At 45.1% G+C, this 20,615-nt stretch overlaps 1 protein-coding gene across 5 annotated transcripts in view; it reads right to left on the bottom strand.

Annotated features, from left to right (window-relative positions):
- SH2D4A (SH2 domain containing 4A) overlaps window positions 1–20,615 on the bottom strand; it is a 52,513-nt gene that overhangs the window by 12,780 nt on the left and 19,118 nt on the right. For all 5 annotated transcript variants that reach the window (XM_037042122.1, XM_037042124.1, XM_037042123.1 and 2 more), the window contains exons 4-7: window positions 19,598–19,769; window positions 5,698–5,778; window positions 2,368–2,479; window positions 475–676 (exon numbers count right to left, since the gene is read on the bottom strand). In XM_037042122.1, the coding sequence (XP_036898017.1) occupies window positions 475–676; window positions 2,368–2,479; window positions 5,698–5,778; window positions 19,598–19,769 (567 nt within the window). The remainder of the gene's footprint in view (window positions 1–474; window positions 677–2,367; window positions 2,480–5,697; window positions 5,779–19,597; window positions 19,770–20,615) is intronic.

Below are 20,615 nucleotides of genomic sequence, written 5' to 3'. Positions count from 1 at the left end.
CATGTGTGTGTGCCTCCGTGACGCAGAGGAAGACCTGCTGCTAAGCCTTCAGTCCTGAGCCATGGAGACTGAGCTCTCCCGATGACTTGAAGTCAGCAAGCCCTTGGGTTCCTGCTTTGATGTTCTTTCGCCACTAAGAGCCACGCTGGGAATCAGGGAACCAGAGTTGTCTCCTCTTGACCCTTCATCCGCTCACCCACTGCCACCAGGTAGGGATAGGCTAGCGGCACAGGACGTCAGCGAACACAGGTGCGTGCTCACTGGGCATGTTAAGTATTGAGGTGTACTGCTGCGGATGTTCCACAGACAAGAAGGGGGTGAATGCCACACCAGGCATCTCAGGAAGACAGGCCTAGAGGAGAGGCTGAATTTAGCTACCCAGCCCGTCCTCCACTTCCCATGGCCCATCGAGCAACTTGTCCTCACTCAGCTCATTCAGCCCTTGCTCTTAAAGGCATCTGCGTGGCTGCTTACCTAAAAGGCTTTTGGGGGTACTCTGCTGGGTGTAGGAATTTAGGCTTGGGTGGAAGGGGCGGTCTCTTTGGTTTCTGTGGAACACTTGGGGGGCTCTGCAGTCCCTCACTGCTTCTTGCTTTTTGGGATAACCTCTTGTAGTCTTCCCGAGCTTGTTTAGCCAAGGAGCGCCTCTTCTCATCAGCTGCTTTGGATTTTCGCACTAGAGAAACAAAAGGTTTGGGGGAGGCCCCCAGAGACAGTTAGAAGAATCAGCACCGCACCTGGAGAACAGATTCTGGCATCTGCTGATAAAAATGAACAATCACCCTTGATGCCTTTTATTCCGATAATTAGGGCCTGCACATTCACCAGAGCCCAGCATCCAGGGCAGAATTCCTCTCTAGATGGGAGTCCGGGGACTGTCTGAGAGGGAGAGAAGGAAGAGGAGGAAGAAGAGACAGGACAGAAGTGTAGAACCGTTTGTTAGAGGCTTCCCTGCGGTCAGCAAGACTAAGTGAGGAGTCGCAGCCTTAGTGAGGATTCTAGGTGAGGGGTGGGGGCGAGGGGGGTGGGTCTTTGAATAATAAGAGGTGATGCTCACTCTTTCCCACCAACAGGAATTCAGGACGTCACCTGCCCTGAGTCAGGGGGGAAGATCAGGCTGTCAGGAACTGGTCAGAGGTTCAGGCTGTGCACGGGAAGTGGGGTGGGGGTCAGGCAGTGAGGCCCCGATGTCAGAGCCCGCTGTCAGCTAAACCCCCTCTACATCGGCCAGTCAGACCAAAAAGTAAAGTGATTCTCAACCTCGACAATCATACAATGGGTCGGTACACATGAAAGTACCCTGAGGCTGCCTCTTCATACTGTTTTGTAAATAGAGAGTTTATTGTTTTATTTTGCTTTTGTTTTAGCAACATAGCATTAAAGGACTCTAATGCAGGATGTAAGAATAATTTTTCTTGAGTGTATTTACACTTCAGGCATCATTAGTCAAATCCTGGTATGTGTGACTTCGAAGAGATGCCAAAGATTTCTATTATGCTAGGATTTCACTGCAGAAAACTGATTGGATCTTGCAAATATTTTCATTTCACAAACACTGTTATTTTAATGGTGTTCCTCGTAATGGAACTGAAGATCAATTTTTGGATTCTCAGCATCTTGCAAACATTGCCACTTCTCTCCTCCAAGTGGCCTTAAGGGCTGATCTGGCAGTGACGGCTTCTCTGTCTGAGGCAGATGGAAACCCTAGTCCCACGTCAAACTTGAACCTGCCTAGCATCTCAGAATCTCTTGAATTTGCTCTGCCTTCACCTGCGCTGACCCTTCCCCAGGGGTTTATCTCTGATGGTGCTAATTGAAAAAGGGTCAGGGCTGGCCACAGGCCTGGGAGGGACACTAAGATAGCCAGCCTGTTATTCCTGTAATCCAGCCTATTCTGATTATAAAGTTTAGATGTGCTCACTGTTGAAAATGGAGGAAATTACAGAACAACAAGAACTCAAAGAAGTAATCTTTAGTCCCACCTCTTGAGTGATAACATGTTAATAGCCTTCCAATTCTTTTCCTCCGTATACTTAGACATTTGAAAATAGAGAGGATTTGCATACTATTTTATAATTTTTTTCTTCTCCAAGCTAAAAAGATATAAACATATGCCAATGTCATAAAATGACTCTTTGGAAAGATTTTTTTAGTAGCTATATACCATCCTCTCATATAAACACATCCTAATTTTGATGGTACAAGATGAACTGAGAACCTTTCTGCTATTCAGCAAGTGGCTCTTAAGCCTTTTGGGGACAATTTAGTGTTAGGACACCGACCTCTCAGTGACCTCTTCAAGTGCTTTCTAGATTGGCCATTTTATAGTGGGAGCCAATGGGCTCCCAGAGGCCTCTGGGTACTCACAAGACGCCTGCCACTCCGAATCCTCTTTCCAGCTCTTATAAATCTGCTTGGTTCTCTCTTCCCCTATTTGTTTTATTTCTTCATCTTGTGTTTTCTTCGTGGATTCTTTCTTCTGTTTAAAAAACCAGAAACAGACACCAGTAAGCAACTGTGGCAGTTTTCCTGGAGGAGGGCTCTGCACTAGCTTGATGGCTCTCTGACCCCCTCTGGCCCTGGCCCCAGGGTAGGGGGCGACGGGACGCTGTAGGGGGAAAGCATGGTGTGGCGACAGCTGCAGCTGACTCCTCATTATACAACCCCTGGCGGTTCCTGAACCTCTTTGGGGCTGCTCCCCCTAAGTCAAATTAGAAAATCAAGAATGTTTTGTAGGTTATAATGAGGGCTAAGTAATTTTTTTAGTGCTTAGCACAGTGTGTAGTAAGAGTTCCCTAAATATTCATTCTTCTCAGACATAGCACTTATCTGCTTGAAACTGAGTCCCCTGAGTGGAAACACTGTTTCCTGGGAGCTTCGGAAGCGCTACAGTCCCTGACGGGTTCCCAGGACAAGGGTGCTGCTTCCTGGGGGCGACTCGGCCTCGTCCCCGCGCGCCCTGGAACCATGTGTCGGAAAATGTGCTCCTGACATATGGCTTTAGGTGGCTCCACAAGGAATTCTTTTGTTTTGAAAAGTAAAACAAAAATATTTTAAAGTAAGAAACATGGCCAATATAAAACAAGAAACACAAGTATTCCTTTACGAAGGAATTCAGGTTTTTTTGTAGTAAAGTATGCATAACATAAAATTTACCATCTTAACCATTTTTAAGTGTACAGCTCTTCAGCACTGAGAACGCTCATGGGAATTAGTTTTTAACTGAAGAGAAACCAGCACATCAGATTGCTGAGACCAAAAGCGCACTCTGCCGCTACAGGGACCTTCTGAGTGCTCGTGGGAAGGCTGGACTCATGGCCTGGGTGCAAGAGGAAAGCCTCGCTCGGCCCAGCAATGGGACGCGCTGAGAGGGGCAGGAAGACCGCGCTGCTTTCTCTGTGGGGAAAGTGACAGTTCTTTTCCCTTTGGTGTTTTCCTATAGAAAGATCATGATTATCTTGCTGTTAAACTATTTCACCAGAATTAAAACATAAACTTCAATGTTGTAAAACTTACTTTTTGTTATTGCAGGAAGTCAGAAATCAGTTCATGTAAAAGGTGACAATTCATAAACTACACTTCACTTTAGATATAACCAAACTTTCGTTTATTTACTCTTTTCTTTTCTTTTTTTCTTTTGGTACATTCATTTCCTGCCTAGAAGTAAGTTCCTTTGGCTTGTCAACAGAAGAAGAACCAAAGAACTTTCAGTGTTTGAAATGAGTGCAAAGATTTGTTATCCCCTTACTGAAAGTCTTTACAAGCCTGAAATACAAATACAGCGCTACTAGCGATTTCTAAGTTTAAATGGGGGAAAAAAACAACTTGGGACGTGAGAGTGGAGCTTTGTGGTCAATAACACTGTAATAACTGTGTGGGGCCGGGGGGCAGCACTTCAAATATGAGGGAGGGGAGCACTTTGTAAAGCACAGGCCTGTCTGACCCCTGTGCTGCTCACCTGAGACTGAAGCAGAGTCACATTGAATGTAAACTGATGGAAAAATAAAATTTTTAGAAAGTGAGGCTTTGTCTTCCACATGCATATTTTAAAATTATTAAAAATGACTAGAAAAATATAAGTTATTAGATGAAGACACCATGGATATTATTGCTTAGAAAAAGTAAAAAGTTCATAAAGTGAGTCTACCTAAGGAAAAATATTAAGTGAATAATATTGCAGATGATACTAAAATGTCCGAGAGTGCTATACTTAGTAAATCACATTCATTTTTAATCTGCAGTGTAATATGTGTGGACGCAGTGGGAAAGGAGACAAAAGTAATGAGTTTCACAGAGTAACAGCAGATGAGGTCTGGCCCTGGCCTCTGTGTTTAGTCGAAGCAGCCAGAAAAGTTAAGAACTTATCCTGAGTTTCTCTAAGGATTCCTCCAGAAAGTTTACTTTTCGCAAATCCTTATAAGCTGATCTTTACTTTCTGTATTTAAAAAATTATAGTTTCATCCGGCTGCTGTGGCTCAGTGGACTGAGTGCCGGCCTGCAAACCAAAGGGTCACCAGTTCAATTCCCAGTCAGGGCACATGCCTGGGTGGTGGGCCAGGTCCCCAGTAGGGGGCACACAAGAAGCAACCACACACTGATGTTTCTTTCCCTCTCTTTCTTCCTCCCTTTCTCTAAAAACAAATAAATACAATCTTAAAAAGAAAATTTAAAAAAATTATTCTTTCCTCCAGTGTCCATAACAGCACCTTGCACGTGGGAGACACTCATTAATGTCGGCTGAATGGACACCAAGCCTTTGTCTTTCTCCTCTGTCCTCATTTAAAGTGATACCATGTACCCCGGGCAGCATTACAGAAAATTCCCTTTAGTTACTCTATTGCTGCTCTCTTAGAAAAAGGTACACATTATACCTGCAGGACTACAGCTCTGAAACTTCTCCAGGATTTCCTGAAGTCTAAAACATGTGAATTATTCAAGTTAATATATGTCCCCACAGGGAAATCAGAGAACCAGTCGTACCGTTCACAGGAACACAGGCCCCAGAGCCAGCCTCTGCCGCAGTCCCCATCTCAGACCTGTGGTCGGTCACTTGGACCCTTCCCTTACAGCCTTGATCCTGACCCTGCTCTTTCAGACCCTCTGCAGGTCAAGTCCTACTACAGTTTCCAAGAGCCAGTCTATACCTCATTGATCATGAGCAATGCATGACATGGTACCAATCTAGCACAATGGAGGAAGTGGGCTCGGCCTGCATGGGGGATCTCCTGTCTGGCTGGATGCTGGGGAGATCTGAGCGCCCAGAGACACTCTGGCACAGTGGATATGGGTGGTACAAGACACTGGTCACTGTAGAGGGACAGGCTGATAGAAAGAATGAACACGTAAGGGACTTTGTCTGAATGCACTATTTCTGGCAAGTCAGTGCCTCATTTATCACTCTCCGAAACTAGTCTTCCCCAGTGTTTGCAGCAGCCAGGGACATCGTCTCCGGTTCAGATCTTCACTGAGGAGTCTAGCAGATACGCCTTGGCATCTGTTCTTTCCATGATACTCAATACTTTTCAACTCCGGCTGAACAGGCGAAGATGAACAGCTATGTTCACACGCTTTTAGAAACAGATTCCACATTCTGCTGCTTAATTTCACTGCTGCATGAGACTAACAGACCAATTTATGAAACATTAGTGGAAATGGCTATGCATTTAGCCCCCTAAAGACAGAATGTAAATCTTTTACCTGGTGAAATCCATATGCCTTCATACGATTGATAGAATCTGCCAACATTTGTTGAATATTTCTTGAGGAACTGGAGGGTGACTGAAAATTAAATGAAACACATTTTTATACCATTTTAGAAATGGCAGTTTCAGAAAATAATCTGTTAATGTTTCCCTCCTTTTAACACCTCTAATGCTGTCCCCACCATCGCAACCAGATCCTCAAATGTCCCACCAGCACCTGGGCTCCTGAGCAGACCCTGACAGAGGCAGCAGGGCCACCAAGAGCCAGGCGCTGGTGCTCTGCTCATGACAGGCAGGTGTGTGTGTCTTGCTCACAGCAGGCCCCGGTGCCCAGGGAGATGACTTCTAGATGTCCACATTAGTTCTTAATCTAAATTAAGATTTAGATTTCTCTGCTTCCTCTCTGAATCCCTGTGCTACCCATACCCTGTTTTAGGTCAGATCAGAGAAGTGTTTAGTCTCTGACATTTAACTGTGTGGCCTTGCTCCCCACCTAGGACGGGAGGCATGCCTGGAATACCAGCTTGGTGCCTGGGCGCCCTGCCTGATCACATTCCTCCCCTCTCCTTCCTCTGACCCCGTTACCCAGCCCGGTATCTGCGTTTCTGCTACTCTGGATGGGTTTCCCAAGGGGGAACTCCTGCTCGTGGGGTTCCCAGATGCACCACCTGGATTGCCCGGTGCTCCTCCTGCCAGCCATGTGCCAACCTCTCTGGCACTGTGACCGAGCTGGCACATCACACCAGGAGCCTCTTAAAACCAGGTCAGTTACACAGGCCCTCGTCACCCTGTCCCTGGCTTGAGCGCAGAATCTGGGCCAAGTCTCAGCAGGAACTGCACAGCCCGAGATAGCCACCCCCCACCCCTATTACCATGACTTTGTGCTTGTGCCTGAGGCCTCATCCCTGAACTCTGGCACAGACCAGAAACTATCTGCCTGTTTTCAGGAAAAGGTTGGTATCAAGATACAAAGGGTATCTTGGAATCAAGATATAAAGAGCAAAAAGAATAGCTACTTCTGGGTACTTGCTATGCTATGTGAAAAACTAGCACGGGTACCTCGATTTTGCCTCTTTTTTCACAGTAACTGGGCATGCGCGCTAGGGCCTAGGTAGCTCTAGCAGTTAGGTGTGCCACGCGAACATGTGATCTCTAATACAATGCAGGTGGTGACTGGCATTTTCCACTTCTGTTTGGGCCCTAAAACCTCCTTCAGACAGCGTCCAGGCCACTTCCCCTTCCTTTGGGCTGGAATGGTGGTGGCGGTTGTGCTAGGACGACTGGAGGTGGCACAGCCACCGAAGCCTGAGGCCCTGCCTGACCGCGCCCTCCCACACCAGACCCCGGTCCTGGAACGTCATAAAGGAGAAAGGTGAATTTCTACTGTGTTTTAACCATTGCCTTTCCGGTCTGTTACAAAAGTTGGGTCTATCTTAGCTGACAGAACTGGCTCCCACAGTTGCTGGCGGCACACTCACCAAGCCGTCTGCTGCGTTTCTGCTAGTCATGCCTGCTGCTGTGAAGGCTAATTCCACGAATGGCTTCTACACACTGGAGGCCTGCTATGACCCGGCACCGGGTTAGTGAGTGTTACTTTTATTTCTTGCAACATCTCGGGTGGGTGGGCAGCACCATGCCCCATCTTCAGGTGAGAAAAGTGACCTCGAGGAGCCGCATGGCTTGCTGAGACCACACGCTCGCTGGCGCCCGAGTGCGTGCTTTTCCCACGGGCAACATCGTAATGATAGGAAAATGAGGCTGCAGGTCAAAGATTTCTTACGCTTATTACCTGGCAAAGTAATGAATCGTATAGGTTTCACAATTGCTACTTACACACTCTGTCCCACTTGTTTCTTAGTGTTCTAGTGTTACAATAACATACAGCGCTGCTCTGCATCCGCAGCAGAAAGGCCCAGTAACCAGTTCCTCTCTCTATGAACAGGTTAGAACTGCTCCACCAGGTTTTGCCTAAGTCTGTTCAGAAGTCCAGCGTAACTTGGAAGGGCTCGTTCTTGCAGCCTCTGAATACATTTCCCACTCTAAGGAATGTCAGCTTTGAAACCAGGCTCGCGTTCCCTTTCGCAATGACAGAAGATCTGTGGGGCATCATCATAGTGCAAAAAGGATCGGTTTCTTCTTTGTTGAGAACTAGGAGGCAGGCAACCTCCACTCTGCTTCAGAAGGACCTGGGCCCATGCTCCCAGCAGAGCCGTGGACCGAGGTTTTGTCAGCCAGCCGCTCCTCCACCGTGCTCAGCCTTCACGTTGTTGAGCAAACCAAACTGTCAGGGGTTTCCTGAATTAGCGTCAGGCTAAGAGGCATCTGGCTCTGCTCTTCTAACTCATATATTCCAAAGCGATGTCTGTCTCACCAAATATTTCTTCCCAATCACTGGCCTAATAGTGTCACCTGCCCAGGTACAACGCTTCAAACATACTGTGTGAGTTACTCTTTGTCCCTTAGGAACAGCCCCTCACCTGGGCTGTTCATCTGTATCCACACACAGCATCGTTTTCTCACCACTTGCTTTTCTCTTATGGTTAATTGTTCTTTCATAGTCATGTTCCTTTTCTCACTAGCACTTTCCACATACTCACTGCTTTTGCACCTGTCAGATATGATGGGCTATTTATATTCTTAAAATAACTCAAAGCTAAGCACAGACGTATGAACCAGACAATGAAAAGGACGTGGTGCTGGGGACTAAAGGGGCTGCCGTGACTGTCAGCACCACCTACTGGCGCCACTCGGGGTTGGCATCCTTCCTTTGAAGTTGTAGGTGTTGGTTTTAGTTACCAAAGCTGGTTCTTATAGAAGAGTTGTAGCCTAAATAATTGATTAGTTTAACAACCAACCCAGAGATCGATACTTCTATGCAAGGATCTCCATATGGCTAAAACATATTGTAAACTCTAAAACTATTCACACGTGCTAAGAACCACATTTACAAAATTATAAAAATACTGATTTTCGAGGTGAATGAAGATTTGCCATTATTCCAAAGTGTTAAAATAATGTGAAGAACTTAAACAAGAATTGTGTAGAGCAGGTTCATTCAGGTACACTTACAAGTTCTACAAATCCAGGGAGCACACTAAGTATGATGTCATAAGCTGAGAATACCGTGACCAGGGGATTCCCTAAGGCTCTGCCCCATGCAATTTACAGGTGCCTTTTACAGGAAGTCAAAGCCTGTACACGAAAAACCTGATACACAGAAATAAACACAGGGAGGCTGATGAGTTGAGGAGACAAAGAAATATGGCCCAAATGAAAGAACAGAATAAAACCCCAGAAAAAAGAACTAAATGAAACAGAGGTAACCAACCTATCAGATGCAGAGTTGAAAACACTGGTGATCAAGATGCTCCAAGAACTCACTGAGTATGAATGGCAAACACATAGGGGAAGAAACGAAGGTTACATTAAGTGAAATAAAGAAAAACCTACAAGGAACCACCAGTGGTGAGAATGAAGCCGAGAATCAAACCAATGATTCGGAAGACAAGGAAGGAAAAAGCATTCAATCAGAACAGCAGGAAGAAAAACAAATTCAAAAAAACAAGGATAGACTTAGGAACCTCTAGGACAACTTTAAACATTCCAACATCTGAATCATATGGATGCCAGAAGGAGAAGAGGAAGAGCAAGAAATTAAAAACTTATTTTAAAAAAATGAAAGAAAACTTCCCTAGTTTGGTGAAGGAAATAGACATACAATTACAGAAAGCACAGAGAGTCCCAAACAAGTTGGACCCAAAGAGAACCACACAAAGACACATCATAATTAAAATGCCAAAGGTTAAAGCTAAAGAGAGAATCTTAAAACTTTGTAGGCAAGAAAGGACAGTCGAGAAGTATTCAAAGTGACGAAAAGAACCTACAACCTAGATTACTCTATCCAGCAAAGCTATTGTTTAGAAAGGAAGGGCAGATAAAGTGCTTCTTAGACAAGGTAAAGCTAAAGGAGTTCATCATCGCCAAGCCCTTATTATATGAAATGTTAAAGGGACTTATCTAAGAAAAAGAAGATCAAAGCTATGCACATTAAAAGGGCAACAAATTCACAACTATCAACAACTGAATCTACAAAAACATAATTAAGCAAACAAGCAGAACAGGAACAGAATCACAGACAAAGCACTTTCATGTCCAATACGTCATCTGATCTTCATATCAACCCCAGAAGGGTGTCAAAAGGGCAAGGTGACTGACTAACAGGTAGAAGAGCAGAGACCACAGCCTATGTCCTCGCCATGTCTACTTGCTCGTTCTGCGGGGTGTCCCCGAGAGCACACGTCTGCTCCCATGCACGCAAACCACTGCAGTCACCGCCCACCCGCTGACCTCTGTGACTGCCGAAACTTTGCGAGCGAAGTTAAAGCAGTCTTATCTGCTTCACATTTGCTTTATTGAAAAATAAAAACTGTATTGCTGCGATGAACATAGGCACTATTCACAGTAGCCACGACATGGAAGTATCCTAAGTGTCCTTTGAAGGATGACTGGATAAAGATGTTGCACATACGTACAAAGGACTACTACTCAGCTGTGAAAGATGAAATATTGTCATCTGTGACGGCATGGGTGGATCTTAAGCATTATGCCAAGAGAAATGAGTCAGATGGAAAAGGCTAGGAACCATAGGATTTCATTCACATGTGAGATATAAAACAAAAAACAACAAATGAACAAACAAAATGCAAACAAGCAAAAAACAAACGCACAGATACAGACAACAGGATGGTGGTTACCAGAGGGGACGAGGGGCGGGGAGGGGAAAGGAGAGCAAACACATGGTGGTGGAAGGAGACCAAGCGTAGGGTGGTGGGCATGCAATACACAGGATACATATGATAAAGTTGTACACCTGGAATTTACATAATGTTACTAACCAATAAATTTTATAATAAAATAAAACTGCCACGTAATATTTATGCAAAAGTCCTCCCCCCCTGCAAAATAAAGATAAAACTTGAAAGCCAATGACATCAGGAGCCAGCGCACACCCTCCAGACACCAAGTCGGGATGTGGTTACGGCCCTCTCTGACCAGTGGGAGCAGAGCCCGCCCACACTGACCGAGGGACGGAATATATGTTATGCACATTTACCACTAAACTTACAGTATCTACAGAAGCAGCTGGGTTATCCAAAGATGCCGCTAGCAACATTGATATGTTCAAACATTATATGCCCCCCAGAAACTATGGGTAATATGAGGGTTTAGTCTAATTATACTTTTAAAACTGGTTTGAAAAACAGTTCACTCTGGCCGCTAAGTTAATACTTACACTGTCTAAAAGCAGAGCCATGCAATTGAATAGATGCCAAGCACCAAGTAAACCAGAAAGTTTCCGTAAGTAGAACATTATTAGCACTCAATTTTTATGGTGAAGATGACATTGATGAATTAATGGGCTAAAATCAAGAGTTTACTTTTGAAAGCAAACTGCTAGGTTAATAACTGGGCTTTACTCACCCTGCTCTTACACCTCTTAAATCCATGGTTCCTTAATAGACTGATGGTTGGAATAACAAGCTCCCTGAGGGCCAAGACCCAGTCGGCCTGACTCACGGGTATCTGGAGTCTCGGCAAGCGCCACAGAAACTGGCATTTGGGGAAGCCTCAGTGAGCATTTGGTGAATGAAGGAGCACATTATAAATCCTCAAGCACTTTCTTAGTCACCAAAAGGTATTCCAGTGTAGTTTTAACATTAATCAAGATCGGCTGAATTTAAAGTCTGTGAAAACTGGTGGTTCAACAGTCACTCATGGAGCTACACAAGCCACTGAAACAATCAGATGGTACTATTCCGAGCTGCCGTAAGTGCAAAAGGAATTTCCCAATGATGGCTCCAACCTTCAGCTTTTGAACCGCTGAGTTAGTTTTCCCTTTATAAAATAATGGGAGAGTCAGAATAATAGACCTGTGCTTTAATAAAGTCACAAAGAATAACGATTCAGAGAGAGTGGAGATATTTCCTAAGGCCAACTAGACTAACAAGATTAAAAACAGGATAATCAATTTTACTGCTGAAAATATAGTACATAGTCCCTGTAGAATGATTTTATTGAAACATGAATTAGGACAACGAAGACCAGAAGGAATCTTTGCTAGGGGGCAAAATCTACGCACGGAGACTACTGGATAGCCTGACAACGTACAGAAGACTCTAATCTGATGTGTGATTCTATGGCACGCCTTTAAATAATACAGTTAGAGTGGATTTTGAGCATATGGAAGGACAGAACTGGATGGACATATGTCCACTTTCATCACACTGTCGCCCTCCAGCCCCGCAAAGCAATGCGCAAACAGCAGAGCTGGGCAGTAACACGCCCCGAAATGCAGTAATGCAGGACTGGTAAGGGTTGTCAGGGCAAAGCATTCCAGATGGGAGAGAGTCAAAGGCCACTCTTACCTTCTCACCAGGGAGATGTCAGACATGTTATCCATAAAAAAAAAAAGAAGAAGAAGAAGAAGAGCAAGGGAAATAAAGTCATATAAAGTCATTATTAGATATAAAGTATAAGATACAAAGTAATAAAGGATTGTTAAGACAATAGACAAGGAGTCTTAAAAACATGATTGATTTGGGAAGTCTTGACAGTGGAAAGTAGGAACCTAACTATAAATAATGATAGAAACACATTGATATAATACATCATACTTCACATAACAACTTTATGTATATTATTTCATTCTCACATCCAAACCAGTGACATGCAGCTATTGTAACCTCAATTTTTTAGAGAACAAAACCGAGTCCTGGAGAGATTTGAAGCCAGACTCTGCGTGGTCAGCAGGACCGCATGTCCCCTAACTCAGGACCTTCCCCCCTTCTTCCCCGCGCCCCACCTCCAGTGGGTACATGGAGTATTGCAAATATCACTCGCAGTCATACAAAATAAAACTGTGTCACCAACTTCCTAATGTACAACTCTTACACTAGAAATGTTTTTCCCTTCTGTAATTTACTTTCTGTTCAGCTTTTCTCGTAGCATACTGTTTTTTAAAAAAACACAAAAACTTCAAGGGCTTTTGAAGTCCAGGATTTATGAATCTATCTTACATAAAATTGCATCTTACACACTATCACAAATGTCTATTACAGTTATGCAGAACTGCTTGGGTAATTGTGTAACTCTGATTATGACCTTCCTCCTGAATTAACAAAATGAATACAATTAATTCCTCTTGCCGGTACACCCAATGCTTATCGCTCACAAAAATAATATTGAAATGTATCCTGCATGTAGGCCGAGGGAGGGTATTACAAACAGGAAATTTTTACTGGTTTGGGATGATCCCCCTTTTTCCACATCCAACTCAAAATTCTGGTTTGCATTTCAGGAACACTTCTTTCGTCCCGTTTACAGTGGGCTTCCTGATCCTAAGTGTGAACCCGACTCCCTTGGGCTGTCTGCAGACAAGAGGGAGATCACCCCGGGGCAGCTCCACCAAGCCCAGGCCCCGGGCATCTCTTTGGGGCAGGGGCAGGCTTCCCCACCTTGCCTACTCACCAAGCTTAGCACTCACTTCCAACTACATCACCTAAGGAGCTGTGCCCTTACCCCATACTGCTTTTCACCCTCTACAGAAAGCCCAGGCCACACAAAACCCCAAACTCTGGTTGCTAGGCAGGAGTACCTGGAGATGAATAAGGGGCCAAAAAATGCAGTTCAGCGTATTTTCTATTTTTTCAAAGAAGTGGTCTGACCTTAGTCTCTTGTTTTCGAATCTCTCATTGATAGGGGCCAACAACTGAAATCTGGTTTTAGGAAACCGCTGGTTTCTGAGCAGACAGAAGCTTCACTGCGGTATCGGAGGGATGCACAGAGGGAGCAAAACCTACACGAAGTCTCGTTACGTCTGGAAGTCATTTTATGGGTTGCTTCTTCGCTGTTCCCTACTAATGGCAACATATGGGTAAGAATTAGAAAAACACTTAAAAATATAACTGAAAAAAAAATTAAAAAAAAATATATAACTGAAAACCACCATGGTTTCAATGTCAAATTCACAATCAAAATGTACATTTTAATGGCAAGTTTTTGTTACCATTTGTTATAGTGAAATGACAGGCTTAAAAGCTGGTGTCAGAGCCTGTGGTGTTGTGGGAAGTGTCTGTGCGTGTATGTTGCTAGTGCAACGTGTGTGTCAGTGTGCACACAGGAGGGGTGGGAAGGTCTCACCTCTAACTCCCTTTGGTTAAAGAAGATATTAAAGGGAAGAATCTTGCTCAAGGCTTTTCCTTCTGCTAGTTTCAAGGTTGTTTTTTTTTTTTTAATGCTTTGAATCCTACATGTTTGTGTTCTAATTTTTTTAAATCTCCTGTTTTGCAGTGTGGTCCATGCTGAAGGCCATTTCTATAAAAATAATGACTAATTCTCTGGAGATAAAATCTACAAGTGAGCAGATATAGTTTTATTCAAGGTCCCCTTTGGGGCAAGGACAGTCAGCCCACTGATTATTGAGTTCCCAGCCTACAAATTACACATAATGGAAAAACACAAAGGGGCTTTATCTTCGAATTAGCATTCTCTGCTTTTCTCCCAAACACACTCAGAACTGCTGGGTTCTCTCTCAAATTCTCTCGCAGGAGAGGGGAAAAACACCGGCTGCCCCTGGAGGGCTGTCCACACTGGGGGTCCCTAATGATACCTAATCAGCTACGATGCCCCAAGTTCTTACCCCAACTCCCCCCAGGGCCAGGGCACAGGGTGAGTCTGCTCACAGAGTGCATCACAGTTGTCTCCTCTGGCTCCTATTAACTCTCCTCCAGACTCATCTTTGCCTGCGAATGGTATCTGCTTCCCAACCTGCCGGTCTTGGAACCTGGTGGAGTGACCGCTAAACCCGACATGCACCACCACCTCCAGTTTGGTGACAGGCAGCAAGCACACTGAGTGTTTGCTGTGACCCACAGAAAACCACAACCCTCTGACCAGGTACTGAGCAGAGCATTATTTTGGAGTTTCCCAAGTGCTGTCACTACTGCCAAAAATAAGGACCGGGCAGGTATTTTGTAGACGGCAACAGCTTTTCAAAATGAAAACCACACACTCAGCTCTAATCTAGGCATTATTTCAGCCTCCTCCTTAGCTTGCACAAGCCACCCAGCCTCCCTTTGCCTCCAGCTCTTCCTCTGAAAGATTAGAAAGACCAACGCTGGGCTCACAATAGTAAGAACAGCATCTTCTAATTGAAGGACTGCAGGGGACAATTCTCGATGCTTTCATTGGATGATACTGGGCAAGCACCCTTGTGTTTGCAGTGTCTCAGCTTCCTTTGTAAAGAAACAGTATGCTAACTTCATCCCTGTTCTATGACGGAAATTAAGTCCTTCCAGAACACTCTCCCAAGCCACAGAGCTGCCTCTCAGGACTGAAATGCCTACTCCTAGACCAGAGGGTACCCGCTGGGTCAGCAGTCCCGAGTCAAGGTATCTGGTACTTAAATGGGTACTTTGTTATGTTAAAATGTTTAAATCAACATAAATATGTTCTTAAAATTTCTTTGTAAAGGTAACTGTGTCCGACACTGCCTGCCCTGTGTTTTCTAAGCCCTGAAGCAGGGATCAAATAACCCCTCTCAAAGCCCCCAGATTTGCTTCTTGTGGCTCTGAGGGCCTTTGGAATGGGGCAACTCATTGTTCCAGGAGAGATCTCCTTGGGTAAGCCACCTGCCAACACAGGTGCCTGAATAACATGAATCACGGTACACAAGAATCCAAGGCAGCCCTGTGGATTGGGCTTCTTAGTGTTCTCACTGCATGGAGAGAAAGGTACAACTCCGTAATTTTCAGTGTGTGAAGATCAGCTATGTCCCAGCTGGATGAAGAGTTTCAGTTTTGAGTCTAGGAGTGGAGGGCTGTGGTGAAAAGCTCAGGATAAGACTGCTAATTGATTGAGAAAGACATAACTCATGCCTTATTTCCAGATATAAGACTAAGTTAACTCTGGCCCTGTACCACTGGCCATAGACCTCACACATCCTTGTCTAACTTCTGCTTAAATGTGAAAAGTCTGGACCTTATGGTACAGCTCATCCATTGAAACTGTATAAAAGCTCTCCTTAACAGCCAAAGTGATATGAGAAAATATCTTACTTCAGGTCATTCAGGCATGGGTGTTTTTTAGGATCATGAAAGTTTAGAGCTAGATGGAAACCTATGAAAAATCATCTCAGCAAACAGATTCCATCTCTACAGCTAGCTTCCATGACCAAGCATGGCTGCCCAGAGCAGCCTGTGGACAAGGATGTGACGGCAAGCCTGGCTCTACAGGGAGGAGTGCTGCCATCAACTAGTGATGTCTGCTCTGGGTGCAGGCATGGGAAGTAATGCACTTATGCTCCATGGCTACAAACTGTTTAAAAGTCCCTCATTGATAGACAAGGAAAAGAAAGTCCTGCAGAAACAGAGTCAGAATGAAAACCCCATTCTTCTGACTACATTTTACCACACTTGGCCTCATTATATTAACACAGCTCAAAAACCTACTACAGGTCCACAAGCCCTTACTAAAAATTCTGAAATCCAAATAGCTCTGAACATAAGTATCTTATACTGAGGAGGAAACCCAACTTGAAATAACATAGGGCTACTCACCATATTTATAGCACTGATTATAGAGTACCACTCCAAACCTCGTGGGGGGGTCAACTGGCTGATACAAATGCAAAAATCCAGTCTTCTCTTCTTCCTCACTACAAGTACATGGGGTCCTTATCAACTAGAAGCACTGCTTCCTATAAGTAAGTGACTCTGGCACAAGAGTTTCTATGGTGCTGGTCAATATTTGGGTTGAATTTAATTAGGGCACGCCAGTAGTGATCTGTCGTGTGGAAATGTATTGCAAATCTAACACGACCACTTTACATGGTAAGTCTATAGCTGATTTTGTTTGCAGTTTATAATATCCTGGAAGACTGATTGCTTTATAAATCTTTTCATGGTTATTTAGAGAAACATCAGGATCACTAAACTAAATAAAATCTGCTTGATAATTTTTCTCTTTATTATAAATTTTAGGCCTGGTGTAGGCAATTAAACTTTAAATATATGACAATATCCTTGTAGATATTATAGTTCAAGTGTGGCTGGAACATGAGAATCTTTACTGTGCAAACCTGAACTGCTTTTTGGAAATATATACTGGATGGCTCCCACAGCTCCAGTCCTGCTTTCTCACCAGAGTTCTCATCTAAAACGGCAGGCGATGAATTCTGTTTCAGATACATCAAGTGTGGTAGAGAATGAATTAAAGTAGCTGCACAAAAACACGGCTTTCTGTTATTTGGAGGCAAATCATTTCATCTCTGAGCATTCATTTCTTTACCTGTACAAAAGAAATAATACTGGCATGGCCCAGCTCACAGGAAGTTTTATGAAACGAAATAAATGTATGCGCAAAGGCTTTGCGAACTCTAACTCAAACTGTACGTATTTTACTATTACGCATAAAATCGTTTCATAACCCCCACTGCCACTCAAGTGGCGTGAGAAGTCCTTGCTGTCTCTAAACCAGACCCCTGATCTCCTTTAAAACCAGCTCCTCTCCAGTTGTTCCTATGTATGCTTACGGTCCCCCCAATTCTCCCAGGCACCCACACTTAGAGACTTGGGTTGGGCTAGGAACCTTGCTCCTCCCACCCACTCTGATCCACAAACGATCAGTTCCTTTCAAAATATACATCTGCTCAGGTCAAGCCCATGCTTCAAAATCATTGACAGTTCCCTATTTGTGAATAAAAAGGTAAAAACACTTAAGTTGTCTCCAAGACCCTGTCCTGCCTGGCCCTTCCCCACCCACCCTCTTACTCGATAATGAACTCTCCCCCTTCCCATCTACACTCCAGCAGCCTCCTTCGGTGTCGCCAAAGCCCCATTCCCTCCAGGGGCACAGCCATTGCCCACACTGGCCCTTTGCTGGAACTGTGTCGCCGTCTGCAGCTGCATGTCCTCTGCAAAGCCGTCCTGCGATCCCTGGTACTGCTCCAGTGCTAGTGTGACCGGGGCGCACGGACACGGGCCCTTTCCCTGGGAGCACTTATCACCGTTTGGAATGACACGGTACATGCAGTCTCTGCCCCGCTTCCTCAACTGTGACGTTCATGACAGCAGTGCCTGTTTCACTCCTACACTGTCGTCTCAGTGCCTTGCACGTAATGGGAACTTTTTAAAGAAATGAGTAAATCCACTGATATTGGGCTTTCTCCTCACTGTCTACAGATTTTTTCCTACAACCCTGAAAGCATTTTCTTTGATGCAGGGAAAGATACAAAAAGCTTCTGCCTGTGTTTTCCGTAGGCCTGTACCTCCACGTTTCCCCCGCCCCAGTGGCATTTTGTATGACAGCGAGCAGACGTCCGAGGAACGGAAGAGCACCATTCTCCCTGGAATATTTAGGACCCAGGAAAAGCAGAACCACCATGGTATCTAATTTTTATTTTAACCTTTCATCTTACTTGTGAAATTTGTTGTCTAGGAAAGTACTGTAATTCAAGCACAAAGAGAAGCCCACAGACTCAATGCTCTTAAAGGAGCTATTTTGCTGTGGCTGCTGTTTCAACGTTAGGGACGGGGAAAGGGAGCCAGCTGTGTTGGGGGAGTTTGGCATTAAGTGTGTTGAGTGCAAAGCAGGCCTGGGAAAGAGAATCTGCAGCCGTGAGGAAAGTACCCAGGGCTGACCCCGGGGCATAAACTAGATTTTAGAATTTTGTGGCTCTGGTTATTTTAAACCTCATATTTTTAGCCCTTTATAAAGCTTCTTCGTATTTCTCATATTAATAAGGCGATCAAGCCCAGTAGTTATGGAGAGACCCAGGCAGGGGGTCCTGCAGACCTAGGTTTGGATCCTGGTTCGGCCTCTTACCAACCATAAGACCCTGGGCAGGCAGAGTAGCCACACCTACCCACAGCTTCCTCATCTGTGAGATGGACAAATGCATCTGTAAGATCCCAGGTCACAACGTCACTGTGAGAATTTAGATGAGACACTCAGCAGTGTGCTTTGCCATGTGGCAAGCTGGGAAATTAGGCAAGACAGACAACTGTACCCCTTCGGGACAGCCTCAAAGAGTCAAGAGGACACACCGCCCGTGTCGTAGAGCCGAGGACCTGAACGGATGTCGAACACCTGCAAACCCCTGCTAATTCTCAGTGTAATAAAATCCCTAGCCGAAGGAGGTACTTTATAATATAGCATGATTGCTCTTTCAAACTATAATCCAAGCAGCAAATTACGTTCGAGCTTCTTCAACTACCTGGAACATAAGAGAATTCCTACCAGTTCTGAGTAGAAACTTCTGCTGTGTTGAGGAATAGCTGTCTCCACAATCACAGGCAGGGACCTCTGACCAAACAGGCACCAATGTTTGTCCTCAACAAACAGGGGAAGACTCGACAGAGCAAAAGCGAGAGCACAGACAGGCCAGCGTTACAGGACAGGGCTCAGCCAACTGCAGCCCGCAGACCGAGTCCGCCCACTGCCTGTCTTGGCAAACAAAGGCTTTAAAAGCAGCGTAGACATGCCCTTCATCCTAAGGGCCCACGGGGCCCACAAAGTCTCAACTGTTTACTCGCTGGCCCTTCACTGAAAAACTGCCAACCTCTGTTATAGAAGATACAGAACAGGGAAGAATAAACCCTGAAAATATCTTCAAAAGCAAGACTTTATCCCTAGAGTTCTTTTTTTCACACTTCGGTCCCATGAAGAAGGGGTGCTTTACCTTTTTGTGGGAGTAACAGGTGAACCAGTGCCCCCACATGAATAGCAGGGCCTGTAAGTAAAGACCCCGACACCCAGCTACACTGACCGCATGGCCCCAACATCTTTGTCTCCCACCTCGACGAAATTCTGCACATCTAGAGATAGGAAGGACTCACTGGCGTTTTCTCTCCTTTAAGGGGCGCTGCTGGTCTCGAGTCTGGCCCCGACTCCTCCTCCCCTGACTCTCTCTGACGGAGGTTCGGAGACTCCCAGGTGCGTGGTGGCTGCAGATCGCAGTAATGTGACTTCGAGGTGAGGCTGTTGGTGAGTTCTTTGGACTGAGCTTTGCTGAAGGGAAACAAATATGGGATCATCAAAACATTCTTCCGCATGAACAGCCTTTCCAAAGCAGATGTCTACCTTCAAATTATGTGAAAACCAGTAATAGATATGATTTACTGAGGGCTTATAATATGCTGGGCTCTTTGCTTGGTATTTGAAAGACATTAACTTAATCCGTGCGAGAAAGTCCTTTACTTACCTTCACTTTTTATAAAAAGTAAAAGTAAAGTTACCATTACTTTTTGTAGGAGGCTCAAAATAATTATATGCTTTATCCAAGGCCTCATAGTGGAGAGCCAGGATTGGAACTCACAGCTGCCTGACTGCGCTCCAGAAGTTAAACTGCCAGGGTGGTCCACCCTGTGCCTCCCTGTGACCAGCAGCAAACACTGCCTTCATCTCTGTAGGCCCATTCGCAGTTCTAAGTTATGGAACTGAGGGGGGGGGGGGGGGCAGCAGCATCAGCCCTTGGGATCTGCGTGGAGGTCCACGCGCCTGCATCTATTTCACCAGCTCAGATAGGATTGTCAGCGCTCAAGGGACAGCAGGCTTCACAGAGGCCCCCAGGGGCACCAAGCTGAGGGCATCTGTCACCTCTCCCACTGCTACCACCAAGTCATCTTCCTACATCTCCAGTTGATCACGTCCCTTCCTTATTCAAAAACCTCTTCACTGTTCACAGATTGAGGTCCGAACTCCTGAACCTGGCCTTCGGGCACTTTAGATCATGGCCCCATCCCCTGCTGTGTGTCCGTATGCCCTGAACACTCAGAAGACCTCAATGTCACCCGAAGAGCCACGTATCAAGTCTAGGGGTCCTGATTACACCCTCTGCCTGCAATTTCCTTCCTG

The sequence above is a fragment of the Sturnira hondurensis genome, unplaced genomic scaffold (assembly GCF_014824575.4).
Source record: "Sturnira hondurensis isolate 20B ecotype Veracruz unplaced genomic scaffold, ASM1482457v3 Scaffold0003681, whole genome shotgun sequence".
In the NCBI taxonomy this organism is placed as follows: Eukaryota; Metazoa; Chordata; class Mammalia; order Chiroptera; family Phyllostomidae; genus Sturnira; species Sturnira hondurensis.
The sequence above is the reverse complement of the archived record's forward strand: the minus strand, read 5'-3'. Positions and strand labels throughout refer to the sequence as shown.